The 12,908-nt window shown below is 36.0% G+C and overlaps 1 protein-coding gene across 1 annotated transcript; it reads right to left on the bottom strand.

Moving 5' to 3' along the window:
• Nucleotides 1–187: 187 nt before the first annotated feature.
• Nucleotides 188–11,935, bottom strand: LOC130247398 (cAMP-dependent protein kinase inhibitor beta-like; the record flags this gene model as incomplete). Its single annotated transcript, XM_056480624.1, has 2 exons — nt 188–586; nt 11,800–11,935. Coding segments are annotated over 2 exons (222 nt in total), but the record flags the coding sequence as incomplete, so codon positions are not given.
• Between the last annotated feature and the right edge of the window lie 973 nt (nt 11,936–12,908).

Genomic DNA, 12,908 nt, shown 5'->3' on the forward strand with positions numbered 1-12,908 from the left:
GGACAGACGGATATATCGTAAGATTAAAAACGCCACCAAATGGAATGTACTTACTGTGTTTGTTTGTTTGTTTTTTGTGCAAAAAGAGACTTTTTTTTTCGCCACTACATGTCAACATTCAGAGAAATAAGGGGCAATAAGGGGCAGTCTTAAAAACAAATGAAATGAAAGTTCTTTTAAATGGGAGAGCAGGTCACATCTGATTTCATAAGACACACAAAACAGCTGGGTTGTTCGGAAAATCATGATGGCGAGTCTTTGGAAAGAAGTCGTAAAGGTACAATACGAAATGAACAATCGTTACTATTTAGGGGGAAAAAACGCAACTTCGGGTGGACTCCTGTTGTGGGAATGAGCTGTTTTTCCTGCTGGGCCATGTCTGAATGCCAATCCTCGGTGGTCTTGATGTTGCATAGCACAGAGTGTAACAGTTGTTTGGTCAATGGGACAAAAGTAGAGGCAGATCGTGAGGTCAGATCACTGCAGGACTTGCTGTCGACTTATGAACCCTCTGTCTTTGTCCCCTCTGTGGATTCTTTGGGCGGGTCGGTCGAGGATGAGCTCTCTCCACCCTGTTCACCATCATCTGCACACAAGTAAACACTATTAAAGGGATAGCATGGTTTACTCACCTTATACTTGCTTCAGATTCAGAAGATATTTTGAAAAATGGTAAAAACCTGTAACCATTGACTTTCGTAGTATTTGTACGAAATACTATGGAAGTCAAGTTACTCAAGTTAGTCAGCTTTCTTCAAAATATCTTCTTTTTTGTTCACAGAAGACAGAAACTCATAAAGGTCTGGATCAGGGTGAGTAAACCAGTAAAATAAGGAAACAAAATGAAGGTACAAAAGTTGTTGGTAGCTTTTCAAAAGGTATTTTTGTACATAAAGGTTATAATAATAACTTTAAGGTTCTTTTAATTATTCTGTTCATCAAGGTGGCATTTCTGAAATGTAACAAAAAAATATAAAATTGTTAAATATTTATAAAAAAAAACTATTTAAATGACTGCTTTCTTATTGTATGTAGTATCAAATGAAATTATTACTGCAGTAATTCTTGCCTTTATTACTATTAATAATAATAATACAAAAAAATATATTATAATAATAATAACATATAATAATAATAATAATAATAATATTAGAGTGATTTCCGAATGGTCATGTGACTCTGAAGACTGGAGTAATGAAGCTGAAAATTCATCATTAAAATAACTGGAATAAATGATTACATTAAACGATAAACTACTTTTGAACAGTTATACTGCAATAACATTTCACTAGTTTACAATTTGTCTGTATTTTTGATTAAATAAAAGCAGCCTTGATGAGCAGAATAAGCTTATTTTAAAACATTTAAAAATCTTACTGACCCAAAACCTTTGACTGGTAGTGTACATATTAGTGCCTAAAAACTATAGTATTGTACCATCTAAAAATTTTAGGTATAATATGTACCTTTGTAGAACCAATATGGACACACTAGGTCTAAAAGTGTACCTTTTGAAAGGTATAGCCCCAGTGACAGCATCTGTAAGTTTTATTATGAGGAAAGTTTTTGTATTTTGTGATTCACAGGCATTTTCCCTTTATTTAGGGTTAAAATTGGCATTATGGGACTGTCCTCTTCAGAAGTCATCACAGCAGAATGAACCACCAACTATTCCAGCATTTGTTGTACACGGCGGATGCTCTTCTAGCCGGAACCCATGGAGGAAATACACACGAACACGGGGAGAACATGCAAATTCCACATAGAAATGCTAACTTGCCCAGCCGGGACTCAAACCAGCAACCTTCTGGCTGTGAGGCGACAGTTGCTAAGTAAATATATATATACATTATTCAGAGTATTTAAAATATGAGAACAATAATAACCCATTTCGCTTTGTCAGTTGGTCAAATGACATGGAAAAACCAATGTCCTTTGTGACTGCTATCATCAAACCTGTTAGTCCCTACACATCTACATTTTTAACATACATCATTTGGATTTAGCATATGTGAGAAATATATCACAAGTTCTGCACAAATCATAAAACAGAAGCATTACAATGTTTTGTTCTCCTGAACCCAATATGGTGCATCAAAAAAATGAAACATCCTTTTTCCAGTATGAAAATACTATCAATGCATAAAATATTATCTAAAGTAGATCACTATCTACTATAGACTTTCGTTTTTTTCTAGGCAACATCAAACTATATTAGATGTAGAAAATATTATTTAAAATAGTTTATAAATTTCGATCATTAAAGAGAAGTGATAATATCAAATTGTTACATTCTTAACATTTTACTGATATTATTATATATTTGTATGTATTAAATAATGAATATTAAAGAGAAAAAAAATCTCTTCCACATCCTTAGCAGTTCCAGACACCATTTTGAATATAAATCACTGGTAAATTAAATATATGATACTTTTATTGGGAATGTGTAATCTTTTTGGTGCTTGACAGTTTCAATCACCTTCCAGTTTCATTTTAATTTAGAGGATGACCTCACTGCCTGACCCTTTGAAATGAAAAAAAAAATATCTAAGTTCATTTTCAATCGTAATGATCACCACTAGAGGGCAGAAAAAGTCGTTCATTATTTAAACAGGACCCAAATCCAGCATGCTTCCCATTGCAAAAATGACACGAAAATAAGCAAATGTTTCTATTATGGGTTAACTATCCCTTTAAGACCCCGACTCACAAACCCGTGTCTCTGTTTATTATTTAAAACAGGATAAATAATGTATGATGTAAGCAGTATATTCATCAGTGTACTGCTGAGAATCTCCAGCGTCATCACAAACCGCTCATAAAGATCATTGCAGGGATCATGTGTGATGCCTTTGAGCTTTATGGGGAACACACAGCAAATAAACAGTGTTTTGACTGCAGGCAATTACTGAAGCGCAGGACGCCTCGGTCATGATCAAACACTCCCAAGAAGGCTTTTGAAATCATATTTATCAGAAGTGTGTGCTTTGAATCAAGGTCAGTGCTTAAAGGCATAGTTCACCCAAAATGAAAATTCGTGTATCATTTACTAATGGTCGAAGTCAAGGTTTAAAAATGAGTGGGATCTAATGATGAATGTTTAACTTTAGTATGTAATGGTTAGCTAACTACTGAACCTAATGAAACGGCATAGACTTTAGATATGCTGGAATGTTTCCAGTCTGTTTAACTTATTTTTATTCTCTTTTCTTCATCTTTGTTAATATTTTTGTTTATATCTGTAATTTATGTTTGTTTTATCTATGTAAGTTGTTTTAATCTTTGTAAATTGTTTGTATGAAGGTTTTAACAGCATTTGGCATTGGATATTTCGTACAGATACTGTAATATCTCATGATCATTGCTAACAATGAAATTGCTAACCCCAAATGTCATCTTCCCTCTTCATCAATAGCCTAATTACTTTAGCACAATGTGATGGTTACAATATCTTGATCTGGCACTTTACTTATAAATATAATGCTGTAACTAAATATAAAGCAAATAGCTTGTGCGTTCTTTTTGTATTGCCTGATATGTTTCTAACGCACCAGACCAGTGAATCCAGCTCATGTAATCTTTATCCTTTTCTTGGCTGCTGCATGGAGGGCGCCATCGCGACCGCGTCCAGGTAGAATGTTTAGACCTTCCGTTTACAGCCTTTACAACAGGTAATTTGTGCTCTGAAATGGGTTTGAATAGCGTTTTGAGTGGATTACGGAGTGTTTTTGTGACACACAACTTTGAAAATGTGTGTTAAAGCCGTTATAATCTGTCAGATGTGGTTCAAGCGCAAGAGAAAAACGTTCTCCTAGTTCAAGTGTCTGCTGTCAGAAATACAATGTGTGTTTGTGTTAGCTTAGTGGCTCTTTAATTTGCAATTTACAAAAATGACCAATAAAGTCTGTTACTGATACTCTGCTGGCTGATTTGCTGATCATTCTAATCGCGAGCCATTTATGTTTCATTTCGTGTGTTGTATTCACCACGGTTTGTGTTTTTCTGTCATTTCAAAATGTCACTTTATTTTCACTTTGTCACACTTATTAAATCAGTGTGTCAGTGGGACAGTAGGCTACGTGTGTGTGTCAAATATTTTGGTGAATTACATTTGTTTGGGTTGGTTATATATTTGAAAGAAAGAAAACTGTTGACTTTAGCGATGACGAGGCTTCATTTAAACAGCAGAAGATGCCGTTTGACAACAAGGGGAAAATGCCTCACAGCAGTTGTTTTCCATCCTATTAGATCACATTTTTTAAATGATCAGTCCAGTAGGTGGCGCTGATCGACAACAGTATCAGTTTAAAGATGATAAAAGCGAATAAAATAGATTAAAACTATCATTTCAAAGCTGTTCAAATGTGACTGTTTATACGAATCAGCTGCTGACTGGAAGTTCTTAGCATTCTCCTTGTGCGTACACGCAAAGCATAATGGGTATTTTGCGTTGTAAGAAAAGTTCTATAATCAGTAGTATAATCAATGTAGCAATTGTGTATTGTATTGGAAGAAAACAACACATTATTTTCCCCCAGCATTTTGAAATGAGGCAACACAGAGATGCCAAAACTATACTGGATATCCGAGGTACATTTATTAATATATTTCAATTTGCTAGCCTGGCTTACTTCTGTGTAAGTTTTTATCGTTCCCTCCCATAGTCTTGTTTCCAAGATAGTCAATATCTTTAAATAATATTTGAGCAGATGGCTTAACATCAAGTAGTGTTTTTTTAACAATGTAATGTTGCCTGTAGTGTTATTTGTGTGAGCTCTTCATATTTCAATGGATTCTGACTAGCTGTTTTATTATTTATTATCTGAAAACGAAACCTTTTGAAAGTAATCCCAACAACTTTGTTTTCTCTACATCTTTATCATTATAGCTGTTCTCTGAAGTCTGCTATCCTTTTACACTCAGGACAATTTTTAGAATGATGTCTTTATCATTATCATGTAATCTTTATAATCAGTGAATGTAGCGATCGCATATTGTAATGGAAGAAAACAAACAAATTATTTTACCCCAGCATTTTTAAAAGAGATAACACACAGATGCCAAAACTATACTGGATACCTGAGGTACTTTTACTTTTATATTTCAATTTGTTAGCCTGGCTGCACAGTGGCGCAGTGGGTAGCACAATCACCTCACCAAGAACGTCGCTGGTTCGAGCTTCGACTGGGTCAGTTGGCCGAAAATAAAATGAGGGAATGAATGAATGAATTTGCTAAGATTTGCCTGGCTTACTTCCGTATGAATTATATATTACCTCCCATTGTATAACAACTGTTTCAAGATCATTAAGTCATTATCTTTAAATATATTTGAACCGAGGGCTTAAAATTAAGTAGTGTGCTTTTCCACAGTGTAGTTTGTTGCTTTAAATTGTGTGAGCCCTTTATTTTCAATGGATTCAGAATTGTTTCTTGATCTTTATTGTTATACCTGTTGTCTGAACTCTGCTTTCATTTTACATTCAGAATTTTTTTATCATTTCTTTTATAGTTAAGATGCTTGGTGTGAACGTCCCTTTACTCAACTTCTATTTGGTCCAAACCAAAGTTTTTAGGTTATGGTGAGTAAATTGTAATTTTTCGATGAACTATCCATTTAATTAAACGTTTTACACCTTTAGTTAATGAAAGATAACGATCTTTTATTTCTGGCTTTTGCTTTTCTATTTGCATTACCTGCTTGTAACCAGCAGGTATCCTCAGTGTGCCATGTTTCTATCACATCTGACCAGTGAATCTAGCTCATGTAATCTTCTAGTGAATGTCGAAATCATCTAGTGTAGTGTAATTAAAAAAAACAAGACAAATTATTTTCCCCTGCGTTTTAAAAGGAGGTAACACACAGATGCCAAAATATACTGGATACCTGGGGTACTTTTATTTTTAAACTTCAGTTTGCTAGCCTGTCTTACTTACGTGTAATTTTTTTACCTTTCCCTCCCACAGTATACCTAATTGTTTTCAAGATAGTTACTGCCTCTAAAGAGCCCCTATTGTGGGTTGAAAATGACATTCCATGTAGTGTGTAACACAGCTCTAAGTGAAGTGAAATATCCAGCTAAGGCTTAAATCTGAAAGTAGACAGTTTGTAAAACTATTGATTCATCTAAAAAAGAGTCGACTCATAGTGGTTAGAATGAATCGTCTTCTAAACACAAGCCCCGCCCAATTGTTGCGCGCTCAAACCCGGGAAAATTTAAACCTGCGCCCCGCCCACTAACCCAGCAGCAAATACAAACAGATCCTGAAGTCATCAAGAGTCACGTAGACGCTGTGCTTACCTGGATATTATTGGAAGTGTGAGGGAAATGGGTGATTCATTCATTTGCTCAAGGAAGGATCAGAAAAGACTACTGATGTATGAGACTTGTGAGATGAATGGATAGATAATACACCAGGGGTGCATGCAAAATAAGGCCAGTTTATTAGGCACAAAGGCAGCCTGCTGCAGCTGAGGAGGAGCTCTGGCTGGGCATGTGATCTCTGGGCAAAGCAGAGTACAGGTAAACCCTGAGAACATATAACACTTCACGCAAGAGGTACCACAGCAATGATTGCAAATGAAAAATGATCTAAGTTACAGCTGAGAAGGGAGAAAAGCTCCAAATGAAAGATAATCAATAAAATCAGACCTGGCCCACGACACATTTCATAAGTGTAAGTAAATGGCTTGTCTTCTTGTTTTCTCTAGTTTGGAAATGATGTAAATTGTGTTTTGTTACTTTTAACCTCTTGTACTGCATCAGGTTAACTCTTTATATTCTCATATCGCGTCTAATGCCACATTGAAAACACGCGTGCAGCTTTGTTTACGGATTTAAATGCGTTTGTGAGCTCTTATTCCACTGCCTGTTTGTTGTTGCTATGGTCACCGTCAGCTGTTCCTACACACGTGCAGCGGTCAAGGTTCAGAATAGTTTAGCTTTTGCTGCTGTGTGGATTAATACTGAATGTGTGTCATAGTTAAGAATGGAGCAATATGCTGGTGTTTAACTACACTGCTTTTGGTGGTAAGGTGTCTGCATAACACTGTTGAGTAAGTTTTACTATGAAGCGTGTTTCGGGCATCCACTGCGATCGGATCCTATACCAATGTTGGCGAACCGGGGGCTTGAATTTAAAAATAAATTCATATTATAAGACCATGAAAGTGTTTTTTGACCATGCATGCATATCAGTATGTTGTTGGAGACCCATATAACCAAAATATGACCCTTTTTAATGTTTAATATGGGCTCTTTAAATAGTAGCTTGAAATTGCGTGAGCCCTTTATATTTTAATGAATTCTGACTAGCTATCAGTGTTTTATCATTAATTAGCTGAAAACCTTCTGAAAGTAATCCCAACAATATTGTTTCTATACATCTTTATCGTTATAGCTGTCCAATCCTTTTACATTCAGAACAGCGTTATGTTTCTAGCTCATCTGACCAGTGAATCCAGCTCGTGTAATCTTCTAATAAATGTAGCGATCGTGTAGCGTATAGTGGAACAAAAACAACACATTTTTAAAGGAGGTAACACGCAGATGCCAAAACTAACTGCATCTGAGTTTTTTTTATTTTTATACCTCAGTTAATTAGCTTGGCTTATTTCCATGTAAATATGTATCATTCCCTACCATAGCTTAACCAATTGTTTTCAAGATAGTGATTATTTTTAAATAACAGTGTGCTTTTCCACAGGTATTGTTTTACATTCAGAACAATTTTTAGAATGATGTCTTTATAGTTATCTTTATAGTTATCATGTTTGGTGTGAACGACACTTTACTCAACCTCTATTTGCTCCAAACCTCTTTCGTTTTTTGTTTATGGTAAGTAAATTGTCATTTATGGATGAACTATCCATTTGATAGAACGTTTTACATTTTAGTGTAGTAAAATATTGAACACATTATCAATATTTGCCTTAGAAAATCACAGAAAAATGGGGACTAAGGACTAATGAATGACTTTCTGACAGCATCTGGTGGCAGCAGAACTTATATTCAACCTCCTGATGACAGCTCGATCACAGAAAAGCACTTAAGTGTTTGAAGAAAGTGTATTGGTGATGAGAGAGTGCTCTTTTATCGGCCTTTTAGAGAGAGGTGTTTTTGGCAATTGCAGTTCAGTGTTGCATAGCGAGGCATGACTAGATTCTGTCAACATCATGGCCCATTTTAGACATCAAAGATTCACAGTGTGGATTAAATTAGCCTAGTTAACTTATGCACTGAACTAGTTTCTAGCCCTGTTTATTGTGTAATGTCCTTACATAACTTTTAAGCTGAATTACACTGAGGTATTTGATCTTCATTACAATTCCTTTCTTAAATTTCACATTTTAAAATGTTTGATTGTCAGTCTATAAAGGATTGATTGAGAATCAGAGCCATTCCATCAGGTACTGATTTTTCCCACACCTATGAAGTTGATTTGGATTTTCTTAAACGTTACAGATGTTGATTTTAATTTATTTTAAAGTCTAATTGAATCCAATAATATATTTGAGACATAGGTAATTGTCACAGAAGGGACAGTTAAAGTGCATTTAATTTATAAAGTGATACTTCTGCTCTCCAAAAAAAGAGAATAATGTTTATATGGAATCTCTCAGACATTGTTTTCTGACTTTTTATGACATGAAAGTATTTTGTAAATTGATAAAGCTGCTGATTTCCAGTTAATGCACGAATACGTACAAGTCTTATCCCAAGAGATAGAAGAAATAGGATTTTCTTCATTTTTCATTCATTTTCACTCAATCTCTTTCATTTCCCATTTTTGCAAAGTCATCACTTTGGTCTTCCAATCATATACAGTTGAAGGCAAAATTATTAGCCCTCAGAGCAGCTGTTAGCAGCGTTAGCTCCCTGAATCAGACAGAAATGAAGAGCGTACAGCTCACGCCTGCTCTCTAAAATAAAATCTGACAAGTGTCTTTCACAGATATTCGGAATAAGTATGTGTAAGTAATATAAACGTTCTCATATGTTTTGTGAGCTTGTTATTTAAGATGTAGAATGCACGGAAAGCAGCCACATAGAGAAACACACATAAGAGACACTGCACGCGCTGCTGAAGACTGTGGCTGTTCACAGCAGTTTGACTGAAAAATATGAATTAGTAGCTCAATTGTTAGCGGTGCCAAGCATCATTTCCAGTTGTTTACATCCTTGTTTACGTCCTTGCTACAACATACCGTTAACGCTGTAGTTGATGAATTTTAAAAAATAAAATACTTACAGGTTGTGGCTCACAATCTACAGCTTCATCGGTTGGAGTTTAGCCGAATCCAGCACTGAACTGAGAGAGATTCTGGAAGTTGTCCTTGTCAAATGCTAGAGCTATACATATATATTATAATTCTCTGGAACATAATTACAATTAAACTGTAAGCACTTCTCTCTTTGTGTCGTGTCCTTTGGAAGCCCAAATACAGAAACAGAACAAGCTCTGTGGAAATAGCAGCGTTGGGACTGCATTTTAGCTTTCACTGCTTTAACATTACAGTGCCTCTGGCCACGTTCCTTTGCTGCGCAGGGTGTGTGCGCAAGGTGAATGCATGTAACCGGAAGCCCTTGTGAACTTACTAGCCCGGGTGTATTTTTTTGTAGTCCCCAAAGTTTGTTCGCTGTAGGCTTTGCTAACTCTGTAAAAGCCAATGTCTCCCTTTGCATTGAACTTTGAGCGTCTTACATTCAGAGATGCTGTTTATGTTCACACAGCTACATTACATATTAACTAAAGCGATTGCATTTTCATAGTATTTCCTTTTTTTTTTTTTTTCTTCTGGAAATTTGTTTTTATTTTTGGTTTGGCTGGAACAAATGCAGTTCATAATTGATTTAAAGGGATTTTTAAGGCCAATATTATTGAAATTATTATTTTTCGATTGGCTACAGAACAAACCACTTATCCAATAACTTGCCTAATTACAGTTTTTATTTTTATTTGCTTTGACCTTGTTAAAGAAACAAGGATCCATTCCATTTTCCTCATCACTATCCCAGCAGAGCAGAGGACATGTAAACCCTTACTCGTTGGATTGACACATTTTCCCCAACATTTTTCAAAACAGTTAACACAGATGTCATTGAAGCAGTCCAAACCCCATTGTTTTAGCTATGGTAACCAAAAAGAAACCATCTATTCCTAACTATTAGAAACTTTCAAGATTAGCATGAAATCTCTACAGCACCGGTTTGACACTCCTTCACACAAATCTTCAATTACCAATCAGTCTGCAAACCTCATAAAAAAGGGTGGTAGGTCTATATTGGTCTTTGCCAGCATGGATGGAGGAGGCCAATAGTGGCTGTCTTATACAGCTTATAGATATTCCTTTATTTTGCTTTACATGTGTTTGCTGCAATATTAACAGTATTTAATTATGTTCTTTTTGTTTAGTTTTTTTTAACAGTATTTCAGTTTTCAGCCGCAGTTTGAAAAAATGTCATGGAATCAATAAAATTTCAATCAAAGCATTTCTTATTCTGGATCCAATTCTTTGTAAAAAGGAAAATTTGGCACAGCCTACATCGAAAGACAAGGCAAATTTTGCTTTTGTTGCATGTTTTAAATGTTTTGGCACAGTTAGAGCCTTTTGCAAGCAAAATATGCCATTTTGACCATGAGTGCCGCTGTTTAGGCCTGTGTTTTAACTGTTTTGAAAATGTGGAGTTTCAGTTGATGACTGCATCAAAGCAATCTAGAGAAACTGTAACCTAACTTGCCTAGTTATCCTTCGAATTCAAGAAAAGCGCGATGATTGTTCTTGGAGTGTTTCGGTCACGACGTTCCTGTAGGCGGTGAGCTTTTTCAATGACTATCGGACTGGAAAAGGAGCTCTGTCCCAGTACTTCAGGTAGCCATCTTTCAAGAAATCCCGTCGCATCCCCTCCACCCCCTCTGGTAGACCGGTAAGACGCACGTTATTGCGACGACTTCGATTTTCCTGATCTTCCAGTTTAGCTCCTATAAGTTTCACCTGTTGCTGGAGATTGTCTATAGTATTTTGCACCACGGTCATCCGATCTTCTGTGTCGCTGATGCGCTGTTCGGCCGTGGTTAATCTGTTTGAAAAGTCTTTGACCTCTTGTTTTACCTCCTGTATGGCTGAGAAGATCTCCGTAAATTTGATTGAGAAGTTTTCTCTCATACTTGCGATTGCATCCATAATGGGGCTCTCTTGGTTTTTATCGATGTTTGCGTTGGTTTCTTTAGCTTCGAATGTTGCGCTAGCCTGGCCAATGGCGGACTCGGCCTCATCTTGATCTTCCGTGTTTCTTCTTTGCAGTTCGCGATGACATTTTATCTTGGAGTTATTTAACGTTACAGTGGTTTGTTGGTTATATTTTCGTTCAGTTTGTGGCTGTTTAAAAGTGAATTTCTCAAATGTTGCAGGAGCGTGAATAGGTACGCCCGGTCAATGCACCGCCATGTTCGTCTCCCTAACTTGCCTAGTTAACATAATTAATCTAGTTAAGCCTTTAAAGCTTGCACATTATACTATATATTGCAAAATGCGTAGTAAAATATTATATACTGTCATCATGGCAAAAACAAAAAAAATTAGTTATAATAAATTAGTTATGAAAAATATGGTTAAAAATGCACAGAAAAAATCTCTTGTTAAACAGCACTTGGGAAATATTTGAAAGTGGATTAAAATTTCACAGGAGGGCCAATAATTTGGCTTTCAACTGTGTATTTATATTATCGACATATACATTGAGACTATGTGTCATTTATTGCAGCAAGCCAAGCAGAACAAAAGATAAAGCAGCACCTCCTACTGTGAGTTCGGCTAGTTTATCAGGTAGGTCGGCGGCTCCAGGACCAGCCGTGGAACCTAGAATGTCTGGCAATGCATTCCTCCGGCCAGTCCTGCCCGTGGCTGCAAAGTCAGAGACAACAGGTCCACATCAGTCATCTCTGGTGGTCTTCATAGCATCATCTGAAACAAACCAGACAAAACACAATCGCTCAGTCACGGGCTTATGAGGATTAAAGCAGATTAGTGTTTACAGTTCAGCAGCAGTTCTACACAATATATAATAGACAAGACCTCGAACGGTTAATAAACTCCAAGATTAAAGACATCGTTCACCCAGAAATGTCAGTTTATTCGCCTCAAATGCTTCCAAACCTTGAACTTTGAAAGGGTGTTGTGGGTGGTTGCTATGTGGTTTCTATTCTGAGTGATTTACAGTAGCTCATTGCAATGGGGATCCTATAGTACTACAGCAGTTTATAATAAATACTGTATAGAGTTTTTGGATCATACTATAGTACTGTACTTGGATTAATCTGTTGGTTATGGTAATTCTATAAATGCTATAGTAACATGACATCTATTAATCTAAACAAATCACCCAAATACAGGTGTTTTCAACTATTAGACTACAGTACACCACAGTTTACAATAGTAAAAACTAAAGCATACTATAGTATTTATTACAGTTTATTAGTTCACTATGGTTACAGTTTTTCTCAGTGGCTTTGGTGCGTTTTTCACAACACTATTTACATTTGCACAACAGTTCATGCATTTATCAAAACAATTAGTGCAAACTGTGAAACCTAGTTGATAAGCTGCAAAAGCGTGTCACTTGCTCAAAATGGAGAGCTCATTCCTCAAAAGCAAGTATTGATGTCAATGAAAGTGTCAGTGTCATCAAGATGAAAAGTCCTGACACCATTGTTTATGAACAAGATAGTCAAATGGCTTTGTCATGTTTTCATTATGACAGTTTACTCTGTACATTTATTCCAATGCAAAAAAAAAAAAGTCAGATTTTGGTGACACTTCCTGAAAATGCTCAAGAAAGCACTAGATACTATTTACACAGTCATTTGAAAACTACAGAAAAGTTAGATATCACTGCATTTAGTGAG

This window comes from Danio aesculapii, chromosome 20, assembly GCF_903798145.1.
Source record: "Danio aesculapii chromosome 20, fDanAes4.1, whole genome shotgun sequence".
NCBI lineage: Eukaryota > Metazoa > Chordata > Actinopteri > Cypriniformes > Danionidae > Danio > Danio aesculapii.